A 26671-nucleotide genomic window follows, 5' to 3' on the forward strand; every position below is an offset into this window, starting at 1 on the left:
TCTCATAACAGCTCATGTTCATCAACATGATGCATTCCTGCCTGATTTTCCAGTGCTGTCTTTCATTGAAGATATTCTTTTCTTTCTCTGATTGCTTTTTCTTCTTAGACCATTACTCTAGTTGATAGCTCCAGGTTATCATTGTATCCTATCTCCCTCTCCAATAAGCCTATGATTGATACTAATCTTCCTCATGGGACACATTTATAGGATGCAGGATGGAAACTACTCTCTAAATCTTAGCTTTATATGTGCTGACAATTTGCAAGGTTGCACCTTACATTCACTTCAGGTGGCTTAGGGGAAAACATCAGCACCTTGTAATCATGCTTCCAAATAAGAAAAGAAATGTGCTCCCCGTCCTACAAGTTATCTTGTTGTTCGGGCTCCTGCACTGCTTCCGCTTGTATTTTATGTGACTAGCAAGGGCTTGGTTTCTGTAGGTGGTCAATGTCCTGTAACCAAACTCATGCCATTCCTTTCCAGTGAGAGGAGCCATATTTTAATTAATCTAATGGAAGCTTTGACTAGCAGGCAGTTCCCTGAAAAAGAGTTAATGTGCCGGAAAACACTTCACACAAGCAGAAGACTCTTCATTGACTAATGTGCTGAACGGTACTTTTTCTAAGAAAATTATCCCAGTGAAAGCTTTATGGAGTGCATTTGTTTTTTTATTTTTCTTTTCGTAATACAGCCTCATGTTTAGAAATTGAATTAGATTCGCCTAAGGACCGTTTGAAAATAGAATTATTATATTTTTACTACAAGTTTTGCAGATGCCCATCAGTATAATATCGTGGCAGACACAAATATTCCATTCCTTGGAGAAATAAAACCTAGGGCTCTGTGATCACTGGTGTGATGAATGCATTTGCTGAAGTTTGGCTATTTCACTGTTTCGATTTATCAAATATCTGAAGGCAGAGTCCAGTTATATAATTAACTCTGAAGAATCAATGGGAAATGAAGATGCTAATGTTTCCACAACATTTGCATATTCAAGCTCTACATCTCAAGAAACAAAGAGAAGTAATAAGAAATTCATTTGTTTTATCTTTTATCTTTTTAAACAGACATGCATTTATCTTTCTAAACAGACTTGCCAGACCTTTTTTGAATTGCAAAGTTTTACTGCAAATGCTTGTTATTTGGATTTGCATACGGATTAACAATGTTGGGAAGTGGTATCTCCTAACCCTTTCTATTTACTTGTGTGGTATCAGTCACTGGGATACAGTTTTCAAAGCAATCAGCGCTTTCATTTCAGTGGATAATGCACTTTGTTTTCATGGCAGAATGTCTAATGCTCTGAAAGTCTAGTTCAACAAAAATTATAAATGTATTTGCTCAGGGGATCTTTCTTCCTCTTTAAGGCCTTCTCTGTACCTGCTAGCATAAGGGTTAAAGAACAAAAAGCTATGAAACTTGAGGGGAAAGTCTGAGCTGGCATGCGTAGTGTAAAAATGAAGCTACACTCTTTATCTGAACATATGTTTGAGAATTCAATGGTCAAAGCAAAATCATGTCTTCGATCAGAACTTGGCACCACAAAACCAAAACTCTCAGAGACTTAAGAGGCACGTTCCACAGAACGTTGAGGTTGGTTGAGGTTCAAAATCCTCTACGTGCTTTGGGTGTTTCAGTCTGTTTTTCCTTCCAGCTTTTAATACATAGAAATATGACCTAAATATCCTGATATGCATCTGAATTATATTTGCTATTCAGACTAGTTTGAGAGCATCATTTCATAGTGTGTCAGGTGCGTGGGGATGGGAAATACTAAAGCAAATACTTGTGCATCTCTTTTTTCATGTTTAGTTCTTTTCACATGCCCTTGTTCCACCATCAATATATTAAAAAGTAAAAAGTATTGGGGAACTTGCATTATTTTCACAAGATTGTGTCTCCCAAAGTAATTTACAATTTGGAAAGCAGTTCTGGAGTGCACAGCTGTCGTTCACTAATGAGACAGGTTGAGCCCCACGGCTTGCTGCGTTGACTCGGAGAGCAGACATTACTTTGCAAATGTGCAGCTTCAGGGTTTCTATTCTACTTTAAGGTGATTGGAATTTCTCAAAGAAGAATAGATTAGGCCTTACAATCATTTGTCTCCTAGGAAAAATACTAAGGAAGGAGATGCACCTTGGGAAGCAACATGCTATAGCTTGGTTGTGAATGGCAGGTGTAATGGCAAGAGAGGCCCTGTACCTGGAGCTGTGCTGGGTGGCAGGGGCCCTCCAGAGCTGGAGCAGCCGTCTGTGCATTTGTGGTACCTGCAGCTCCTGCAAAGGTCAGGGTGCTGTTGTGACAGGGAGACTGCCTTAGGAGCCACTGGGAGAGGAGAACTGGGGAGGAGCAGCCAGCCCCTGCTAGAGCAGCCGTCTCAAGCCAGCAGCTGGTGAGATACCCCAAAGCTGCTCAAGGCTCCAAGAAAGTACAAACTGGCCTGAAGGTGCCAGGACAAAGTACAATGTTAACAGCAGTGCGTTAATTGCACAGTGTCATTGCTGGTAGCTCATCACCCAGCAATCAAGAATGAGTCGTAAGTAACAAGTTACATTGAACCTCGGGTAAATACAGTGTTTGTTAATATCAGGTATGAAATAGTGATCAAGTTCTGGGCACAAGGCAAGGAACAGGAAAAATAATTACTGAGGTAGCACGCAGTGAGTGTCACAAGGTAACTGTTGTGTGTAGGCCAGGCACAAAGGGAACCAGGTAGGGTAGACATGTAAGTCCTACCAAAGAAATTCACTTATTTCTAACAACAACAACAAAAAAGCCTGCTCTGGAAGAAGATGGCCATCCTCTGAATCAGTAAGACGGTTTCTTTCAGGGTCCATGGGTACCTTATCTAGCCATTAATATTGCCCTACCTGAATTAATTCAATTGCAAACAGAAACAATTCTGCTTTCCTTTAGATCACAGTTCCAATTTCTACCACTGCTTTTATGCTAGCGTCAGTGTGAGAGCTGCTGTGAAGCCGGTTGTTGGTGTGGTTTGGTTAGCGTAAGGTGAAGAAGCCCTATGGTTCTTCACTCTGGGTAGGATAGGAGACAAGTGTGCTGAGGAACAAAAAGCTCTGTGGAGGTGTTGCAGGGCAATAGGAGCCCATAGCTCTCAGGTACTCCAGCAGCAGAGAACGCTACCGGTGGCAGCCCTATTTCAGTTACTTGAGCAGCCTCATTGACGGTCTGCGCTTTCAGTCTCAAATGTTTAGCTAAAGGTCATTCATCCAAAAGGAATTTGGATATTTTTAAATCTTTCTCGGTCTCTTGCTCACTCCAATACACTTGGAAATCATCTGCAATATTTCCAGCCATATCTATTAGGAATGTTGGTGTTAAGGAACTGATAGGTGGTCTTATTCTGCTGAACTCAGTAATGAGCTTTTCTCCACTCCAGAAGATAATTTTATTATTTTTTTTATTTTTTGGCCAGGTCATTATTGCCAAGATAAAATATGTGATTTTTTTTTATTTATAGAAAGGAAACTTTTTTATACTCCTGATAGTGGAATGATCTGAACCCAGGGGTCTTGAAAGTAGGTCATTAAGGACTCAGTAGGAAGAAGTGTGCTTTCCAGTGCTGCTTATTTTACTGGAGGGAATTGTCTTGTTTTCTAAAATCTTGGCTTTAAAATCAAAGGCTTTTTTAAAGCAAAATAAATAAATAAAAATTGATCACTTGATTTCATCACAGAGAAAATAATTGTATCTAAGAGTAACATATTTTGAATCAGGAATAACATTCTTCCATTGATTTTTTTTGAGCAATAAAGTGTCTGAAAATAACATTTTTCTATCATTGGACAACATAGATTTTGAAGTCAATAGCACAGCAGAGATTGTCTCAAATTGGAAAATACAGGAACAACTCTGACTTTTTTTTGTTGTTGTTGTTGTTGCTGTTTGCTTGTTGGTTGCTTTTAAACAAGCCAGAAGTATGTGGTATAGCAGCAGTACTGACTGGGCTGTAACATGTGACAGCTTCCAGGAGTCATTTTGGCCCATGATAGTTACAGTTGTGCCAGGCTGTGCTCAGTTGTCATGGCCACCACGGAGCTGTTTCAGGGTTTACCAGAACCTGGCAAGGTTCCCCTGCGCCCTTCATTCACTGGGGACAGCCCTTCTATCAGGGAAAAGCACCAGCTCATTTTGCCAGCTCCTAGGGTACTAGCACAGTCAGCTTGCTTTCTTGTAATCTTTTTCCCCTCTATCCCTGTGAATTTTTGGTTGACTGGAAGTAAGAGAAAAAATTCAGGCAGTTTGTCACTAAGTGCCCAGCGTGTTGACACGACTGACTTGTGCTGTAGAAGTGGCCACGTGCTCTGTGTGCAAGGTGCTGTCGGTGTACTTCAGGTGCACATGAAAACATAGCTGCTTATTGCTGGTGACAACGGGTGCCATTAAATGGTAGCAGCTTTTACATGTGTTCTGTGTTATGTTTCAAGGTAGCTAATAGAGGTGCCATAAAACTCACCTACCTCTCACTTTTCTGGGCATTTTGAAGCAAGATTAATGAAGTAAGGGTTGCATTGCCTACCTAAAATATAACTCGTATGTCATGGGTTTGCTTTTTTTGGCTTGCTTTTTTTCCACATATCACTGTAATAATTACCTTAGCAGAGAGCTTTCTGTGGACTTAATGTTCTTCTGGCTTAATGGCCCCTGGTTATTCTCAGGCCATCAACTTTTCCCAGCTGGTCATCAATCCCAAAGCAATGCCTTGTGCCTCCATTATTATTGCTTAAGTAGATGACATTTCTGGTGCAACCACTGCCTTCCCAATGATATTACAGCCAACAGGTTTTTCTCCTTGCTTTCAATATTGTCAGGGCCTCAGAGACAGCTGGTATGAGAATGTTGTGGCTGTTGGCTGTGAATTCCTCTGACAATTTTAGGTGTGAGTTTTGTACATTCAGACTGAAAGACTCAGTGAGGTGAGTGTAAATGACTTGCCCAGAACAGGCACAAGTTATCAGCCCCCATGCATCACTGAAGTATTAGTTGGGTAATACATGAATGCTTCAGTACCAAGACCTTTTCCCAAAAGGAGCCATTTTCAAACAAGATGTGGGACAGATGTTTTGGGAGTGTTAATGTTAATCTAGCAAATGTTGACATTTCCCTCCTCACCCCACAAAAAATGTTTCAACAGCTTCACTGTGGTTACCCTCATTTCCTTACAAATGATGTTCTCTGGCAGACTTTTAAAAGAAACAAGTAACGTGTAGGCCGGAAACCAGCAGAGATTGTTTTAGGTGAAAATGTCTCGCAATGTGGATATTCAAACCCATGTGATTAACACTGGTGCCGACTACATTTTCTTTAACCTCATTAGCACTTCAGCTTGCTTTCCCATGCATGATGGTGGAGAAGCTAGTTCACCTTAGAGCCTTTTGCTAGGTAATTTATCAAAGTGTCAGATGAAAGCTTAAAGGAAAACGCATGTAAATACTGTATTAGAAGCCTTGGCTCACAAAAGCATGAACATTTCTACTCATATCATTAGCTGTGGATTACGGTCCATGTATGTGAAAGAAAAAAGACATTGTTTGGGAAATGGAGACCCAAAGCTTACTGGTTGTATAGCTAAAGAAATGGTATAATTTAGTTATTTTTTTTTAATTAAAAAAAAAACAATCACTCATTAGCTGTTCTCATAGAAAACAAGTTCAGACTGCAACCCCTTATTTCCTTCAGAATTAAAAACATTACTTAAATAAAGCAACTCCTTCAAATACTGGATGCTGAAGTATTTGCAAACAGGGCGTTAAGATGATCTCAGACCTAGGCTATGTCTTGTTTTGACCTGTAGAGTTTTTTGAGTTGCGCATCATAACACACTGATTTAATTATTTATTGCCTGTATGTATGTGGTCGATACCAAGTATAATTATATGCCGCTGTACTAACTGCTCCTCATCTATAAATCCATCAAGTGTACACTTGGGGACACGCTAGCTTTGTTTGTAGTGGCACAAACAATGAGCTGCCATGGAGAGCCATGGGATCTGATCAGGAGAGGTGCTGAGGCCTGTGATGTCAGGGGTGGGTTTAGGTTGGTAGAACTTGGAGCCATCGAGTAGTGCTGGATCAGGCCAGCATCTAGTGCAAGGGATGACTGCTCCCAGTCCATTGTGTGTCTGCCTTGGAGCCTCTGGAATTAAACAAGTCTAGTACTCACCAGGAAGGTGTTAGAACCGCAGTCTTTTTAGTTCACAGTCATTTTGATTGACTGAGCTTGTTCCCTGAGGTTGTCTTTATTTTTGTCATTAACCATAGTTCAGTTGTTCAGTTTGTGTTCAGTTGGTTGGTTTGTCTCTTCTGGCAAGAAACGCCAGCACGCCAAGTCAGGACAGCAAGTCAGGCTACTGCTTTCTCCCTGCATGGGATGCACAGTCTGTATGGTCTGTAATTTGGTCTTACTGGCCTTAGATGCTGCTAGATACGGTTTCGTAGAGGATCACGGAGGTACACCTTCAGACAGTCTTCATGTCTCAGTTTGCTGTATTGTTGGAAATCAACACTTTGGGGATGCTGTTAACCCTTTGCTCCTTTTCAGTTCTCATGCTGGGCAGCAGATAAGCTTACATACTCCTCATTTTTATATATATTTATTTATGTATTTATTTAATTCAGTAGTACGATTAATAATGCATTTTCATGAAAGCTTGGTGTAGTCTCGCGATTCTGTTAGGTCAGACACTCACTGAACAGGCCCCTCCTGTTCCATTTTATTGTGTAACTTTTAAATTCACTGTCACGTAAAAGCTATGCAGATGTTAATGACCAGCTCTGATGGCAGAACCACAACAGAAGTATGAGAGCAGTGCAGTGGTTATGGTGCTGATTTGGAAATAGCATGGAAGGATTAGACCAAGACATAATTCTCTTCCCTTAGCAAGATGTCCTGACCATAGAGTTGAAAAGCTATTCACACTTGTGCTTATGAGGACTTACAAATGATTATTTCATGCAAAAACTGGAAGAGGAGGAATCTGAAATACTCCAGTTAGAGCTCATTTATAGCAAATAGAAGAAGTACAATGCTATGCAGCTGTGAAGAGTTTAGAAGCCATTGTCATTACTATATATGAAGGTTAAGCAGCAGTGGAAAGGAGGATTTGGATTCAATTCCACCAAGAACTGTAAGGGTTACACACATTTTCCCTCTCTATAAAAGGTACAGGTAGAATGTTCCCAGTTATTTGGGAAGAATGCTGAAAGAGATTTATAAAAAGTCCTCTGAGATTTTCATTGTAAAATATTCCATGTCTATGTAAAGTACTAGTTATGGTTATCATGTAGTGAATGGGAGGTTGTTCACAGCTAATTTTGAGTATGTCTGTCTTTGCAGCCTTTAAAAATGCATTGCAAGAGCTGTGCATTGGTAACCAGTTCTGGACACCTTCTGGGAAGTAAACAAGGTGACAGAATCGACGAGACAGAGTGCGTAATACGAATGAATGATGCACCTACTCGAGGTTATGGAAGAGATGTTGGAAACAAAACGAGCCTTCGAGTCATTGCACACTCCAGTATTCAGAGGATTTTGCGAAACCGCAACGAACTCTTAAATATGAGCCATGGTGCTGTGTTTATCTTCTGGGGTCCTAGCAGCTACATGAGGAGAGATGGTAAAGGCTTGGTATATAACAACCTGCAGCTGATGAATCAGATACTGCCTCAATTAAAAGCATATATGATTTCTCGCCACAAGATGCTTCAATTTGATGACCTTTTTAAACGAGAAACTGGGAAAGACAGGTGAGAAAATTTATGTGGATACATTGGGGGGAAGTCATACAGCAGAAAAATAATGTAGCTTATATGTACCAATTTCAGATCTGCTCAGAGGGACTATCACACCCATTAAATCCTCTGCTGCATGAGTTGTAATATGGTATAACAGGCCAAATAACATCACTTGTAACATAAGGAAAAATTACGCATCAAAATAATTTTTGTGGAGTATTGCCGCATCAACTTAGAATACCAGAGTCTGGCTGTGCTGCCTATATAGCCAAGGAGGTAGGAGCTGTTTAAATCTCACTTTGGGGTAATATACCTAAAAGTTTCCTTTTTTTTTTTTCTTTTTGGATTCTGAAAAAATCAGAATGGATAGGTTATATTTTCTTACAGAGGAAATGCCACTGTTCTATGAATTATAATAGCTGTTTATTGAATTTAAGCTTTCTTGGAACATTGCAGCTGTAAAGCTGCTTGTAATACAAATAAACATTAGTCATACATTAGGTGCTTCAGAGGAGTTCATCATATATTTCCAACTGGGAAAAGGAAAGTTATTACAATAGTTACATCTTTACGAGACTGTTTATGACTTGTAGGCTGATCTTCAAATCAAATTTTTAATAAGTGACCCACTGCAGGACTTTAGTATTTTCACATATAATGTTTGAAAATGGGCATTTAAGCCAAAGACTTCCTAGAGAGAAACACGTTTATCGTTAATGAACTCCTATTTTTTTACATATTAAATATGCAGCTGTAAAAAATGGAACAGGGTCCCCACTTCAGTACAAACGAAGAGGTGGGTTTATTGTGCAGTAACTCATGGTAAAATTCTCTAATTCTACAAAAATATACAGCACAGCCTGAAGCTGGGCTCAATCCTCTGTGGACAGAGGGCTCGAGGGCACAGACTTGTCTTTGGGGCTGTACAATCAGGCAGAGCCCGTGGCACAGGAAATTCCTGTATCCTATTAGTTGATGGTGACTGCATCTTTGGTTAGCATTTGCTGTCTTTTGTCATATCCCATGTGCTTTGCTTGCAGAGCTCAGCTCAGTTACAGTGGATCAAACTAAGTATTCAAATACTTGTCTGACTTGCATTAACACTTACTTAAAGCACACAGTAACTTGTTCAGCTTCTTACTGTTAAAGGTCCTTTCCTCTTCATCCCCTGAACAGTGGTTGTGATTTTCTACCAGAGTTGTTCACTCAGAGCCGAGCGAAGTGAGAAAGTTATAATCTGTGGGAATTAAGCAAGAAAAACGCAACGGATTATCTGTATGGCCAGTAATTACAAAGGCATTATAATTCACAAAGCTGTGGTAAAGCTGTAACTGGCTACCACCAGCCCTAGGGGTCAGAGGCACAGTGCCTCCTTGTGCCCCAGCTGACTCTCTCACCGTGGGACTGCTCCCAGTCCCGTTTTGAGGAAGAGCTGGCTGGTTCTGCCATGAGGAGCTGGGGTCCTGTTCCTTTCCTGACTCTTGCTGTGCAATTTCAGGCAGGCTGCTGCTTTCTCATTCTGTATTACCCATCTGGAGCAGGAGACCTACAGCTAAGCACGGAATGAAAGCATTTCTTTTTCTGCACAGGCACCAGGCCCAGTCTTGGCTCCTGAAACATTCTCAAGGAGTCTGAGACATTAATGATGTTATAACAAGTTTATAGTGGGCTCAGTCGTGGGCACCCTGAACTCCCAGCATGAATCAGTGCTGCTTGGATCTAGCAAAACTCTGCCTCATTCATGAACAGCTCCTGTTGCATTTAAGAAATTTCAGGCTCTACTGTAGAGGAATCACTGCTTTAGAGGGTACATACAGCATACTTGAAGGACTAAGACACTTAAAATGGGAGACAAAAAATAAAATAATAGGCAGCACAGGAAAAGAAGGAAAGATGAAAAGAAACATGGGTAGGAAAGACTTTCTAAGGGAAGAACACTTATGTAGCTCTGGGGGCAGGAGCAGAACATTGTACAGCCCAGGATGATGCTGTTCCCTGGGAAGTTTCTGCTGAGCTCTCGACACTAGTGCCTGGAAAAAAAAAAAAAAAAAGGAGAGAGAAATCTGATTGCAAGGGTGCAATAATCAAACCATTCCTTTCTGTCTTGAAAATGATGAGAAAAAAGGTAATTGGATGTATTGTGCTTTACAATAAAAAGCTGATTTTGAAAAGAAGGAAAACCTTCAGAAAACATTGCCAATTAAATAGTACAGTGAATGACGAAGGCTGCAGAGCAATATACTTGGTATTATAAAGTAACTGTACTTGAAAATAACTTTATAATTGAATAAGGGTACATTAAGAAAATATGATTCAGAACCAATATTATAGTAATTAGATAAAGGAAGCATAAATGAAATAACTGCAGGAAGAGTATTTCCATAGAGATTATAAATGAGATTTTGGTGGAGCAGAAAGGCCTTTAATTGTAATTTAGTGTGCACTACAGAATTATCAGCACAGTGTGTTAGTTCATCATATAAAAGAATATCTGATAATTTCCCCTAATAAGCACATGACAGTTCTTCATATTCTTTCATTACAGCTGATTAGGTATAAAAACAGTATTCTTTTGTTGGAATCTTGTTCACAGCGTTTATGAAAAGGCAAGACATTGTAACCCTGTTTCTATATTGCTGTCCTACAGACGTGGTATTTAAAGAGGCCAAAGTAGTACTTGAGTATACTTTTAGATCGTTATTCTATTGTTTGACTTTTAAGCTTACTTAAACACAGATATTCTCCGATTTACTGAAAACACTAAATTGCAAAACAAGTGTGTAAGCAAAAAGGAAACTAACCCAGCAGACAGTCTAACTAGCTTTCCTGATGTGTGCAGAGCCTAGGTCGTGGTCTAAGTGCAACTGCTCCCTCAGTTCTGGATGCAAGGTCTTAGGCACCTAGAACAACACCTTGTACAAGCTCCAAAATACAGCCTGAGTATGTTCCTAAATTACCTGGTGATTCATAGGCTCAGAAACTCTCAAGTGGCAGAAAAGCAATTTTTTAGGCTTTTCCCTAACCATCCCTTCCCTAATAATTTTGAGCCAGAAATTATTTACTGGTTTGTATTGTTGCCATGCCTGAAGGCCTCTGCTGAGCTTACGACCCAGCTACTACATTGTGATAAATTGTCTTCCTCTCCCCTCTCCTCCCCCCTCCAGCCCCCCCCCACCCCCCCCCAAAAAAAAAGCTTAAGTGCAAATGCAGATAAGGATAAAGCCCCATAATTGGAACTAATGAGATGCTTAAATCAGTTATTCTCCAAATGCTAGCTTAGCCTGAAAGCCATCAGGAGCAGTGAAGTCATACATTCTGAGAGCTTACACATTACCAGGTAACCAGCAAAGGACACGGCAAAGCACACAGGCTCCCCAGCATCCTTTAGGCATTTCTGGTTACGGAATACCCTTATGTTTAGAAGTGCCTTTTTAACAGCAGACGTGGATACCACCACTTTTGTTAGTTTGCAGTAGTCTTAATTCACTGAGGAAACAGGAGACCTCAGTACAAGGCACTCCTCAAATCTTAAAGGCTCACAACATTTTACCTGACACAAGCCTGCACACTTAGCTCTTGCAATGCCTCAGCTTGAGTAAGAGATGGAAGGAGACTCACCAGTCATTGTGACAGTCTGAAGCCAGGAATCTAAGCCCATCTTTTTGGAAGGCTGGTGAGTTTGAACCTCTTCTGCACTACTTTTCTAGATGAGTAAGTAGCTATCAGAGAGACCTGCTCTTTCCTTCTTTAATAGTATTTCAAAGGAGACCTCTGAATGCATTTGTTTTCTCAGGGACAAATACCCACCTCCAGAAGAGAGCTGAGGACTGTGACCCCATTTCTAACAGAGGTGCCTGACTTGGTCCTGCAGGGCTGTCCCTAAATATGCAATTGCATCTTTAAGATGTGCTCCTCACCAGCATGTCCTTGGTCCTCCCATTCCAAGACAACCAGCTCTCCCCAGGCATAGGGACAGTGCAGGAACTTAACACAGGATTGGGGCTTTCAGTGCATGTGCCAGACAACCTGTAACCATTACAGCAGCCAGCTCTTACACAATGAACAGCAGTGATGAGCAAGCGCTAGAAAGAAGAAGCATTACTGATGCCATTTTGCAGGCAAGAACCTGTGATACAGCACAATTTAAGCACAAATAGTAAATTTCTTAGAACTGTGAGAGATTACATGAGGATATGAGCTGATTTTGCATAAATAATGCTGGGATCAGTTATGCTTCTTTTAAAAGATTTCTCCCAGCCTGCAGACAAGGCCAGGAAAGGAACTGCCTTTGAGGGCTCCCTTGCAGCACTTGGCAGTCAAATTCAAAGGGCCCACCAGGAGGGAATGAGACTTGGGGCAGGTGGTGGGGGTAGGGCCTAAGTGAAGGTTTCCCAGGTTGGCTATGGGACAGGCATAGCTGCAGCCAACAAAGTTTCCTGCCAGCAGCCATAGTGAGGGGCTGGGAGCTTCTAGAAACCAAACCATGGACCAAGGTGTGAGGAAAGGTGATGAGACCAAGCACTTGAGGCCATCACTTACTGTGGCAGACAGGCGCTGTATGCTGTGGCACATAGCATTTTAAGCAGCCCTCTTCATCTCCCGTGATGTCTTCCTGACTACTTGATTTACAAATTCCATTAAGTGATTCCAGATGGGTGGTGTTTTCCCAGTACATTACTAGCAGAAGAATATAAATATAGGACGTGAAGTTTCAGTAACTTAAGGTAAACTTACCAAAAGGTCACCTAAATATTAACATTCCTGTGCCTAAAATTAATTACAGCAAGGGCAGTTTCTGCATAATTAGTCCACTGACAGAAAACGCTAGTAAAAATCATTAAAAGATGAATGAGCAAGCAAGTCTTGGTTGCCCAATTTTCATAACCTTTCACAAGAATGAAAGAAATGCCCAGAAATTGTTTCAGATATCTCAAGAATTATTTGGCAGTCTAGAAACTTAATTATGTTTTTGCTTTCAGGAAGATATCCAACACTTGGCTTAGCACGGGCTGGTTCACAATGACTATCGCATTAGAGCTCTGTGACAGGATAAATGTTTATGGCATGGTGCCACCGGATTTCTGCAGGTAGGATTTATTTTGGAACCATTATTAGTCAACAAGGTTGAACATTACAGATAAGTATCTGAGTCTTTAATTTTTTTCTCTGAAACATGTTTTCCGTCCTCTTAAAGCAATTAATTAACATGTCCCAAGATCTGATTCTGAAAGCAACAAACAGCATTTAATTATGTTATATAAAATATTTAAAAAATTTGTTTGTAGTGTGGGAGAATAAATCCATCTTGTTGGTTTCTTTTAGTCTCTGAATATTTATCAGCTAAAAGTAATGCAATAATTGGCATGAAATTAATCTGAAAAAAGGAGTACTGGAAAATATTACTTTTAACTTGTTTTTAAAGGTTCCTGCCAGAATTAATAGAGAAATGGAGTTATTACAGTGACTAGTTTCTAAATTAACTTTCTATACAACTAAAGTTAAGCTCATTGTACCTATGTCATGTAAATCCCAGTCTTCCAGTTAATTGCTTTCCCAAATAATCCCCACCAAAAACAACTGACCAACCAAAATCTAAACAAACAAACAAAAAAAACAGCTTGTGCAGATTTTCCAGCTACATCATGCCCCAGCCCTGAGGTACCAGTTAGGGTTTCCTACTAGGGGTCACAGAGGTAGGGAAGCAGACCTCCCCTCCCCAGTTACATGATGCAAAGTACTAACCTGGTATGAACTCATACAGATGTTTTACATCAACAGTCTTTACACTGAATTAAGTATCATCTATCCATATCTGGGCCTAGCACTCTGGCCTTCTGAAAAATGTGGTTGTGTGCCCACCCCTAGGCCTGAGGCCACCTGTGCTGCCAGGTGATTGATCCAGTAATGCACGGAGCTGGTAGCCACAGTCTGGAACGTGGCAGCAGTGCAATGTTTCATTCCCTGCTCACAAAGCCCCTCTCACTGAGAGGTACTTGCCTGAATTTCGTTGCAAATGTAATGATCTCAGTGAAGTTTGTTTCACTGACTAATTCAAGATGCCTTTCAGGGGCAAGGAGAGAGAACTGCTGCAGTGACAGGTTAGCTCATCTATCACAAAGAATAGTACTGCTTTGCCTTTCTTTTGAGCACTAAAAAGGATCATTCAAATATCTGCATTTATCCTGGGCACAAAATAGTCGAAATCCCTGAAGAAATTATAGTATAAGATGTCAACACTAAATTCCCCTTTGTGAGAATTTCTACAAATTATAACAAAATACAGATGATAAATGCTGTGATGTACTGCCAGGTTTCATCATGAATTCTCCAAGGAAAGTAACAAACTAGATCAGATATTCCAGGCAACATAAATACCTTCCATAGCGCAGCGTTTCTGTTCCCCTGTCATTTCATTTCGCCAAGACACACTTCTTCAGTTTCTGTTCTGAAATGGCTATGTCCCTGGCATCACTGTAAGTGGCTGGTCTGTCTTACTGCAGAAGTGGCTGTGTTCCAGTGGCACGTGGAAGTAATTGTTAAATAAACGATCTAAAATTGCAGAAGTTAGGAGTGAGCATTGCTTTACATTGAATTGCTTACTTTTCAGGCCAGCTTCCTTAGTTGTCAAAATCAGATTAGTTTAGGTACCTATGCTTGGTTTCAAAAATAAACAAACAAAATCATCTCTTCGAGAGAGGCTAAAATTGTAACTGAGACCATATGAAAGGCTTTCACGGAATTGACACACTGAAATCAAATGGATGTAATATTAAATTATAACACAGTAAGTGCTGCAATCAATTCTGTTGTCAATAAATGTAATAATGCTTATAGCCTGGATAACAAATCATAATCTAAAGGCTCACTTGGTCATAAAAATACTAAAAGGTCATTTCTTAATCAAAATAATATAAAATGTGCTTACTTAAGTGGTTTATTCCCCAGACAATGAAGAGGAAATTTGTAGTTTGCATGCCTAGAAGATGCTATCCATGAAGATTTGTGAAATGAACCTGTTGCTATAAATTAAGTTAAACTTAGTTTGCTCTTCAGCTGCTGATTAAACAGTGCTTCCTTTCAAAGAAATAAAGACAACAAACCAAAATAGCATAAAGAAAGAGTCTGTAAACAGCTGTACTTTAAGCCAGATTTCCCTGCTTTGCATTCAGACAAAACACAAATCTACCATGTCAAAAAAAAAAAAATAACAAAAATCACCCTCCCTCTCTCATATATGTATGAAATGGTATAGGGCGAAATATATCTTACTTGCTGTGCAGCTGAAGAACCATTAAGATTTAAAATATATTTATCAGTATTCTAGTTTCTACTCAAATTTAGTATCACCAAATTTACAACTCCAGCAGATATCCATTATTTTTTAAGTTTTAATCTCTGGAGTAAGTAATGAGTGTGGGTGATCACTATTGTTGAATTAAATTAGTATCACATCCGTAACGTGAAGGACACCTCAAAGGTATCATGAATATCATACTGTTGATTCTGCTACAAATTATTAGCTTAAGATCATTAACCAAATTGCTTTCCACCCATGCAGGAAAAATAGTCTAGCGAAGCAGCCTGCACTAGAGACTAAAAAGATTTGTCACTATTAATTGCAACAACGTGTTTTAGATTCATTTCTATTTACTTTCACTGGACATTGATTTTATAGTTGAACTGGAATTGGTGACCTGATTTTTATAAATTCCTAGTACCACACAGCAAAGCTCTATGCAATATTGAATCCCTTTACTTGGCTACAGATTTACACTGCTCTAAGGGTTAATGGCTTTGATACCGCTCTCATGCTGTTCCATACGTCTGTCTTGCACAGTCTAGAATAAGATGAAAGCCTGTGTTTGCATGAGCATTACAAACGTTTTGGAGAGTGTGCACCTCTCACTCTTCTGTCACCAAACCAGTCATCTTGCTGTATTTCTTCCAGTGCCCAGGAACCCACTCCTGGCCTTTACTGGAGTAAAAATAGTACCCTAGGTAGAAAATGTTTCCCTCCCTGAGCAGCCTACAGCAATCTGCTGTACGCACATGGAAGGACTCACCCCTGACTGGGACATCGAGGTTTCCTCTTGCCACTCTCCCTCCATCAGCAGCCAGATTGTGGAGCTCAGATAGCACCGCAATTCCTGAAGGAACTGCAGTGCTGCTGCTTTTCTTTGTGGCTGCTCAGCAGCATCTGTGGGAAGGACACAGACAAATCTTAATGAGTTTGTAATAATTCCAGCCCTTGTCTGTTGAATTAGCTGCAGCAGGTTGGGTCCTTGCAGGTATCTCTGGGTTTTCACACACAAGGAAAATTCAAGGTGTTGAAGAACCCTCTTTAACCTCCCCTCTCTTAGCTCCCTGCCTTCATGGGCCTTCTGGAACTCACAGAAACTTAAAGCTTAATTCTGAGCCTTATTTTAACTGATAGGAGTATTTTTTCTTCCAATTATGGAACCAGATCATTTTCCTATGAAGAATCCTCACTTGACTGCCAGGCCATTTCCCATCTGCGATAATTTGCCTGAAAATTGGCATTTGAAGTCCTTTAATTTATTCCTTTGGGTACAGCTTTTAAATCTAGTGTTTTCTTACCTCCCTCTCTCCATTTTCAACTGCTTTAAATCAAGTGCAAAGAAGCAGTTGCTGCTAGTTAGATTTGCTGGGGCTTATGGAGGGCTCGATGCTCATAGGATTGTATAAACTGTATGGGAGGTAGCCATGCCTTTTAGTTGTTATACACACATTTCACCTTATTACCTTAATAACTTAATAACAAAATACATAAATGGTTTGGAAAACTGGGCTAGAATACATGTCAAGGAAATGGGATCCTAGGAATAAAAGGCAAAACATTATCCAGAAACCTTCATAGTATTGGCACAGCATGCTGCCCATCACTCAACATGTTAACTACGTTTTACTCACCTTTGAAACTATTAATTTCTTGACACTGCAAGTTAAGTTCATATAACTTTAGTGGGTTGATTACCCTGTTTGTAAAGGGAGAGGCTGACCAGAACATGGAATGGGATGGCCATGCTTTTCTGTCTTGTTTCTTCTGAGGCAAACACTGTTTGCTGTATTTTCAGCTTTCACTGTGGGTGGATACCATCTGTGGGAAAATGTGCACTGAAGTGGCAAACAGTAGATGACTGACATTGGGTACAAGCACTTACGCTGTTGCTGTGCTGGCAGGCTATTAGGCAGGAAGTAGAGTATATTTTACAAAGGATCTTCCCTAGATTCCTCCCAGCTGTGATATTAATATGCATGTGAAGTCTGACAAAATACTGATTAATGTCCAGTATCAGTCAGTGATAAAACAGCATCTGTTTTAATGTTAATAAATGAGGTGGCAAGCAATTTCCGTATAGAAATTACTCATGCATTTCATTCGCTGGTGACACAAGCTAATTGCAGAGTTAGAAGATAACACAGTACAGTTAATTTCAGCTATGGTATAGTTACCCAAGCCAGCATTCAAATCCAGACCAGAACTCCCACAACGGGGAAAAAACTTCAGACAAAAAGTGCTAAGTACCTAACTGCCTTTCAGTGTTCCTAAAGCCAAACAGATTTGGACTTCTAGCCTCAAAAACCTCATTCTGCTGCAGAGTAATCCTGGAGCTGCCTAAAACCATCGGCATTTTGGGCTCTGTATTAGAATTTGCCTCCAGTTCAGCCTGCGAGCCTGCACACACCTCCTGACAGCACCCATCAGGCAGTAGCTGAACCCCACAGGGTGCCTGAACCATACAGCAGGTGTGTCTCAGTGCACACTGCACAAAGCTAAGAGATACTTGGAGTATCCACTTGGGATACTCTGGTTTTAACTTCTGAGTCTTAATGTAACATGGAATCCCTGTCTTCAAAAGAGAAATCCTTTGCTAAGGAAATCCACTGGTAGAATATTGATAAGAAAGAACTTACTCTAAGGTACAGGCTTCAAATTGTTGCTTCAAAGAGGCAATAGGAAAAGCGTAACCTTAGGTAAATACTACATCATCAGAGTCAGGGAGAAGAGAGAGGACCACTATCAGGCCTCCTCTCTTTCCTCTTTCCTTCTGACAGACCCACCCCCTGTACCTGCGGAAGAAAAACCATGAGCAGCATTCCTCTAGATCCTCTGAGGCAAATCTGAGTCCAAAGTTCTCACAAAGTTCTGCAAACCCAGATGAGGCCTGGGAAAAAAAAAACAAAAACCACAAGGGGTGAACGCTAACCAAATCTGTGAAGAGGCATCAGGCCAACAGCCTTAACAGGCTCTCTGTGCAGTACTGGGGCCTTAGCAGTTAACTTTTTTCCACTGTGACTGCATTTATTCAAAGTCAGTTGGAAATAAGATTTCAACTTTACTAATCCTAACTTTAAAGCTGTAAATTTCCACCAAGCAATACAGGTTTACCCTTGAGAACACAAGAGTAAAATCCAGCTACAGTGTGGAAAAGAACAGTCTAAATGTGAGGCAGATGTTGGTTTGTTCAGTAGTTCTTAAGAAAGCATAAATCACATCCAAATGTATCTTGTTAGCTTTACAGTAAGCAAATGATTAATTTAAGAAATTATAATAAAAGCTCCAATGTATAAAAAAAAAATATAAGAAAATGTAATTGAAGATTGAAATCTAATAGTGAAAGCTAAAAAGAATGTATTAGATATATATTAAAGTGTATTTTTTTTACATTAAAGATACACATTCTGTAGGTGAGGTATTAAAAGATTTTTCACTCTCTTATGTATTCCAGTGAGAATATATACGGCAAATTTAAAATCCATCTTATTCTAAAAATGTAATTTTATTGTTATTCTGTTGTTGTAAGATTGATCACCCTGTTGTGTTAGTAGGAAGCTAGATTGATTGAATTAAAACATTAATCTACAGTACAAATGGAAAACAGCAGTAATATCATACATTACCACTGCATATACAATATGGATAATGGTAAAATAAGAAGAATTAGAGAACTGCGTAGGTGACAGAATTACACAGTAAAAATAATGACCAAGACATAATGCTGACAGATTGTGGATGCTTTCAATTGAAATTGAGCTTAAATATTAGCTCTTCAAAATGAAAATAATCAACTCAATATTAGAGCTGACAGCCCTGAATCTGCATGACAGTTCTGAATTTTTGCTCTGTACAGTGGTTCTTACTCAGCTCAGGTTTTAATATGGAGCAGTTTCAAGGCTTTACTAAATGGCAGTATTTTGATCAACTTTTTTTCTGCCACTACAAAATAGTTTCTTGGTAGTAACAGCGGAGATAGGTACAACTGGGTTATTCTGTCAGGGACAATTATCTCTCTTTGAGTAAATGACAGACAGTTGGATGAGGTCTTGTCAGCCTGTGCTCATAGTGAAAAAACAAAACAAAACATAATGGGTATCGTTTAATGTAGAGAGTAAGACAAAAAGAATGAACCATTGTGGCTTATTACATTATAAACATAATACATGCGTCTTCTACAGAGTGCAGCACCAAAACATTGATGTTAAAACTGTTGAAATGATTTTTATCCTACCTTTCTAATGCGTCTTCAGCATATCCTCCATGTCACTACATGAGTACAGGATCTCCTGCTGGTTAACACTGATGGGCTCACAAGGGCAGAAGGGTACTGTGGGTGAATGACTTCTGTTTATAGCTTAGATACGTGCAAGCTTCTATTATAAAATCCAAAATAACTCACCTGTGTGTTAGATGTTTGATTGTAAAGCCAACAGCAGTGGGCTGTATCAGTGACCTGGCATGCAGATGTGCTCATTGAAGGTGTGCACTCACATCCTGGTGCACCATGCTGCAAGTGTTCAACTGAACTGCAGTGACACAGATAACCACCTCCCCTCTATCTTTCCCTTCCCTTTCTTCCCCCATTTCAGTGAATACCTCTGCGAAGCTTTTTACAAATTACTATCGAGATATAAATCTCTTAAGCAGTTTGCTTCAAATTTCAGAGTAGTAACACAGCCTTGCAGCACTCTCCCTTGTTTCTGAGCTACTGCTGTCTTTTGTTTAACTGTGAGGAAGAGATTAAAAGAAGGAGCAAAGGAAAAGCCTTTGCCACATTCTGATATATTAAATATTCAAGAAAAATGCAGATACCTAGAAATACGGTTTAGCTGGGAGTAAAAGTGGATTTGAGCCCATCAGCTTATTAAAGATAATATCTTCTCAATCAGTAAAGACGAACATCTGAGGCTTCCATCTATTTTCTTTCTCCCACAGGGATCCTAATCATCTTTCAGTACCTTATCATTATTATGAACCTTTGGGACCCGATGAATGCACAATGTACATTTCACATGAGCGGGGACGAAAGGGCAGTCATCATCGTTTCATCACAGAGAAACGAGTGTTTGAGAACTGGGCACGGACATTCAATATTCACTTTTTCCAACCAGACTGGAAACCAGAACCACTTACTGTAAATCACCCCGAGATTAAACCAGTGGTCTGAGGGATGAGCGCACAAGACCGCAATCACAATCACCTCCTGCATCAGCCGTCAGGGTGTTGGACCTTCTGGGACAGCAAGGCAACCTAGAGGAGAAGGGTAACAGGACTTGCAGCTGATAACTGCAACAACAGTCAGGAAGTTATGAAGGAGTATATCGAGTGTTTTCCATTGAACTGTGTATTAATCCAGTATATAGCCTTTTTTGGCCATCTGACTTCCTGTGTGTGTATGTGATTTGTGAAAAGCAATTTGAGTATCATTAATGGGATGGTTAATTCATTATGATTTTTTAAAGTACAACACCACTGAATTTTCATAGTGAAAACTTACAGTATTTATTTAATGGCGGTTTTTATGCAACCTAGGCCAGTATTTTTCTAATTCACAGTTCTGTGGTTGTTGATCTTTCATAATCTTTCAAATCCAGAATTAATATTGCTGATGGTTTGAAAGGCCTAGCTTTTTATTTATAGGATTTGTTTGAAAAATATGATTCTATATAGCATGTAATTAATATTTGATCTGGAAATGTTGCATTTCTTTTAAAAATTTTGGGCTCCATTCCAGCCTAAAGCCTTTAACAGCAAGAATGGTCCCATGTGCAGATCTAGCTAACTTTACATTCTGGCATCTCATGTTAATATGAAAATGGTAGTGAAAATTCTGTTTGATATTAATATGAATTTTCTGCTGTGCTATTAAGCTGCTGGTTCTTAATTAGAGGTGGGGGGAGAAGGGCAAAGTTCATCAAAAAATGACTGTTTATAGCAGCGTGTTCTCAATGAAGACCAACTAAGGCTGGAGGGGTTGTGTTTTGTTTTGCCTGTTGTCGTCCTGTAAGAGGCTGAAGGAGCAGCCTTCCTGAGGTAACAAGCTACAAAACCAGGCAACAACAGTTTGCAACAACGGCTTGCAACAACATGATCAAACTTCTGAAATCATGAAGCTACACCAACAGGTAGTACAGTATCAGCCATACTAGCCAAAAAGATGGTAATGTTACACCTGTATGGTCTATGCCTTCCACTGTTCCAAGACCATCACTGATCTCAGAGATCCTGGATCACACTGAGGTGGGATGTGGAAGGATTTCCACGCATATGAAATGGTTCCCCTGCGAACAGCCAAGTCACACTTGGCATTTCTTTGTGAAGTACTAAAGCCTGGCAAATGCAAGGGCGTGGGCAACGCTAGCTCTGTATATGGAACCTCACACTGTGTCTTACTGGGTTATACTCGGCTTATGAATAAAGAACATTTCAGTTACACTATTATTTTTCCTTTTGCCTCACAAATATTGAATCTGTAATTACTCCTATTGATTATTTTGAAAAAGTTACTGCATGAAACAATATAACTTACGTGACAAAAGGTGCTACTCATTAGAAAAATAAAGCTAAAACAAAGATGTTACCTTGAAGCATCTAAGCCCAACAAGCTCAACCTCAGCAGCAGTACATGGAATCTCAGCAGCAGTACATGGAACCAGGACCAAACTCAGTGTCAAACTCACTTATGACCCATTATGACTTCCTCTTTCCAACACTTCATAGCAATAGTTACAGTTGCCCAGCAGATGCCTTGGTTCTCTAGTGACAATGTGCAGTAAAATGCCTTGTTTATCTCTGTAATACTGTGCAATACTCAGCGAGCTGTTCTCCTTGTTGCTGTGCTCCCCTCTGTCAGTGTAAGAAACCATAACCTATTTTGCCTTTAAGCTCCTCTTGTGGTGTGAAGTTCATCAAAAGAAACATAATTCAGCACACAGAGTGAATGCAAAGCTCTACTACTGACAATTACTTGTAAACCATCTCCTGCCAGCTGATGTTTAACTATTCTTATTTCATTGATTGTGTTTTATTTCTTCCACTTCATTTCACAAAAATTCTACAGAATTGTCTTTTGAACTAATGGTAATTTGCACATCCCTTTCAGCATATGTACTGGGGCATGTAGCCAACATGCATTACTCAAATTGAGGAACTCTGTCAAATTGATTTACAGATTATTTCTCATATGACTGCAAGAGATGGTACAGATCACGGTAGGTGCTCTGATGCCACCATCCTTTTCTTATTTTATTATATAATAATAAAAGGATCTTGTCATTATAAAGTAGAGCTGTTAGTTTTTACATCAGTTGAGAAGGGCTGCAGGATATGTATGCTAGATGTTTTAAGCTAGTCATGTTATTTTTAAATACAGATCATTTTAAAATAGATTACTGTGATCTACTTACAGTATTCAGCAGGACCATGTATGCTTTCAGAAATATGTTTTGCTCCACATGGATGTTTCCTGTCTGAAAGACTGGTCAGTACAAAATAGATCAGGTGAACTATTAAAACTCTGAAGAAACATGGGATAAACTGAGATTAGATCTCCTAACTTCTAACAGAGTGAAACTAATGATCATAAATATTCCTGCTTCAGTTTTGTTAATAATTATGTGTTGCTGATACCGTTAAACATTTTCAGTCTTTTAAAAAACAAACTCAAAACTCACTTTTCTTATCAAATTCCTATGCTGATTCAGCATGTTCCCCAACATAATTACAAAAAAGTATGAAGATGTCTTTTCTAAGAGTAAGTCACACCTGTATATAGAAGATTTACTGAAAAGAGAATTTGATGAAGCCAAGACAGAAAGTTTTAAATAGGATTGATCACGGATTTATGGAGAATATAAATCCAGTCTGGAAAGTGCAAGTTATGAGTGAAAAAAAAAAAATAGTTCTAAAACACTGCAATTTTAATTTAAAAATCACTGATGTATTTTTCTATAAATGCAAAATTTTCAACTATATCATATCATGCTACATTTCAGCCTGAAGTAAGGTTTTATGGCCTAGTTATAAAACAAACAGATTTACAATGTAAAATCTTGTCACGCCAGCGATAAGTAGTACAACCAGGATTCTCTAGTTTATGCTGTCATTTTACACTCCGCACTATAATTTGATCAATTCATGAGCTTCATTGTGCATCATTTTATATATTAAAAATTTTCAAAACAGTGTTTACAGAGATCAGCAGTTTTAAGATCTGTTACTTCAGCTCTGAACTTGTCGCACACCTTATGTCCTGTTATGTTAGGCTTCAACAGAGAAGCTATTTTTCATATTGAAGAACCATAGCTCTTAAGCCATGCCATGTGCAAATGAGAGCTGAGAACGATAAAGAAAACCTCTGCAAGAATGGAAAAATATCACCATTGGTTTCTGTTATTTTGGCACAACACATTTGCAAAATGCCCAGCTAACAGCATCACTGTACAATATAAGACACAATGCCCCTGAGAAAACCTTCCATACAGAGTTTTAGAGCACCTCAGAGCAACAAGTTAATACTGCCTATTCCTGGAGAAGAAAACCCAGGAAGGGAGTTACTTAACTTAATAAAACGTAACTACGTACTACGTTAAATAACTTATTAAGAACATATGAACTACAGCGTTAGCACCCTGTTTTTAGAAGACATTCAGGTCTGCTGACAAACTACCCTTGGCTCTAGCCAGTTGTGTCAGGAACCATGACTTCAAAGAACACACAATGGTATTTTCATGTATTATACATTCACACACGCAAACAGGAGTATACATTGATAAAAGTCTGCAGGATGTATTTACCTGGGTCTTGTTCTACGGTACTTCTCAAGCGAACTTCTTAGGAAGTCAAATGATTTTTAATCTAGGTAGTGCTCAGGAGGCAAGGACACAACAGAAAAATAGATGGAAGAACATTCCAAATACAAGACTTGTATGGAGCAGATTACTACCAAGCCAGTAAGTTTGAGGGGATGAGTTGAAGAGAATCTAACAAATGGGCAATGGAGCATGGTTTGTGCTGTCTAACTATATTCCCCTGAAACAGGAAGATCAAAGTCAGGCTGAAGCTGACAGCGTGGAAAGTTGTGGCTCAACAGCAAACACTGTGCTGCAGAAGTTTCTTTTCAATTTTCTATAGATCTATTGCATGCACCACAAAAACTCTTTGAAAAATTCTGAAAATCACCTCTGAATAATGAAAATTATTTATTTGATGCAAGGAGATGCAATTTCTATCTATATTAAAAACATACCTTAGGGATATAAAAAATAATGGGTATGGAAACAGTTAAACAGTGAAAGTATTTGTAAAACAGAAAAATGTACTGCAAAAAAGAACAAAGTGCAGAAACCTTACAGCTTCTGTGAGTTTTCCACTTCTGGTACATTACTTAATACTGATCAGTTCTGAGCTTCCAGCTACCTACTGCCAGCATACCTTATATATCACAAGATTTTATAAGGAGAGAGGAAAAAAATTTTCTTGGAACACAGTCGCCTGAGAAAAAAAAAAAAAGAACGGGGAAATCTGAAAGGACAAGAGCCTAAGATGGTGAGCTTTCTCTGGACAGAAGCTGAAAAATATAAATGCATCAAAGGATGTTTGATAAAATGGCTCTAAAATAACTGCTCATGTTGAATATCTGTTATAACCGCTACTTTTTAAAGCATTTTCTACAATGAAAATGACAACAAAACTTGCAACCTCAAACAACATTTCATCACAGTAAGGATGTACTTTCAGTATCACAGTGAAAATAAAGATGGTGACTTTTATCATGGCTGAATGTTGAACAGGCTCCATGGCAAACACAGTATCACAAAGAACTGTGATGTGCAGTTAGAGCCCACAAACCAGCATCTCCTTCCCTTCTGTGGCATCCTCCCAGAGCTGTGTGCAAGAGAGCACAGCTCTAACAAGGCACACTCTTGCAGTGCCAGTGGAAGTGAAAATTTTTCTTACGTTGTATTTGAACACCAGAGCAAGACACAGAAACTGCTCAACAGATGATCAACATACAGTATCCTTACTTACTGTAGAGTAATTTGGTTGGAAAGTGTCTTCAGAAATCACGAACACAAAGACAAGAAACTACAGACAAGTAACCCTAGCACATTCCAAACGAATAGATGGAAAGCTGTAACAACAGAACAGAATTAGCAGTCATAAAGACTTGTCTTGGCTATAAAACGGTGCAGTTTTTGTAAGAAAAGGCATGCCTTGCAAATCTATTCACACCTCTTCGGTGTTTTCTGAAGAAAGCGGACAAGATCCAGGTGATGAGTCCACTTGGAGCTCCACAGCTGGTTTTGCAAAGTCGCTCTTCAAAGACTTCCAAAAAATCTATGGAAGCACAGCATAACAGAGAAGATCGTTACCTAAGGAATCCATCAGAACACAGGAAACAGAGTTTAAGAGAACACATCATCAGCTTTTCCATCACCATAAACTTATAAGCAGAATTCCAGAGGAAGATGTCACAATATATGACATATATGGGACATATATGACATACATGGGTCTCCCTCCCACCCTGGACAGCCACCCCAAAACCCCATATGATTGCTCTGCATGACATCGCATGGCATGGGACAACCCTTTGGCCAGTTTGGGTCAGCTCTCCTGGTTCTGTCCGCTCCCATCTCCTGGTGCACCCCCAGCCTCCTCACTGGCAGGTTCTGTGAGAAGCTGAAAAGTCCTTAGCTTAGTGTAAGCACTGCTCTGCAACAATTAAAACATCAGTGTGTTATCAACGTTATTCTCATCCTAAATCCAAAACACAGCACCATACCAGCTACTAGGAGAAAAACTAACTTTATCTTGGTGGAAACCAGGGCACAAGGGCTAGACTCTATCTAAATAAATAGATAAATAATAATTTTAAAAATCCTGTATACAATGAACATTGATTTGTACACTGAAGCAGTTACAGTCTTGCCACGCTCACAATATGCCCATGCAGACCAAAGGCATGTGCCAAGCAGCCGCAAGATCTAACAGTAACTGCATTTTCATTTTACTGAAAGCAACGTCAAAGCACTTAGCTCAGATGGAGAGCAAAACTGGACCCTTTTTAACAGCCAAGGAAAGCCATCTTAATCATTTCTGATTTCTCAGAGCAGATTTATCTCCTTTAGGAAATGCCCAATGATATTTAAATCAGCCAGCTTCTTTACACCGCCAAGACAGACAACCATTAAGATAACATCAATAGCTTTTAGGACACCAGATACTTCCTTAAGTATAGTGAAGATAAAGGGAATAATGCATATTTAGCACAGTATAAGGTTTTAGGACTTTGCTGACTTCACTTTGGCCGTCAGATCAAGCTAGAGCCTATTAGTTGCAATCCAAACATGCATGATCCAAGTCTATTAATAGCAGAATGAATGAAATTCATAAGGAAAACATTTGATGTGACTTCAAGGCAAGAGCATAGGTTAGGTTTGTATTTTAACAAACAGAGAAAGCAGATAACATTTCTAACCTCCCCTCCTTCCATCCTTGCTGTAATCAAGCTGCACACAATGCCAACACTGGAAGACATTACTAGCATTCAATGTTCCTTTGTGTTGGACAAAACTGGAACATTTCTCACTACAGCATTTATTTTTT

At 39.4% G+C, this 26671-nt stretch overlaps 1 protein-coding gene across 1 annotated transcript in view; it reads left to right on the forward strand.

Annotated features, from left to right (window-relative positions):
* The window catches only part of ST6GALNAC5 (ST6 N-acetylgalactosaminide alpha-2,6-sialyltransferase 5), a 70792-nt gene extending 49293 nt beyond the window's left edge, over positions 1-21499 (forward strand). Inside the window, exons 3-5 of the mRNA XM_068691191.1 lie at positions 7364-7773; positions 12741-12848; positions 19997-21499. Of these exons, the coding sequence (XP_068547292.1) occupies positions 7364-7773; positions 12741-12848; positions 19997-20228 (750 nt within the window). The 3' untranslated portion in view covers positions 20229-21499. The remainder of the gene's footprint in view (positions 1-7363; positions 7774-12740; positions 12849-19996) is intronic.
* The last annotated feature ends 5172 nt before the right edge of the window (positions 21500-26671 follow it).

This window comes from Anas acuta, chromosome 8 (genome assembly GCF_963932015.1).
Source record: "Anas acuta chromosome 8, bAnaAcu1.1, whole genome shotgun sequence".
Lineage (NCBI taxonomy): Eukaryota > Metazoa > Chordata > Aves > Anseriformes > Anatidae > Anas > Anas acuta.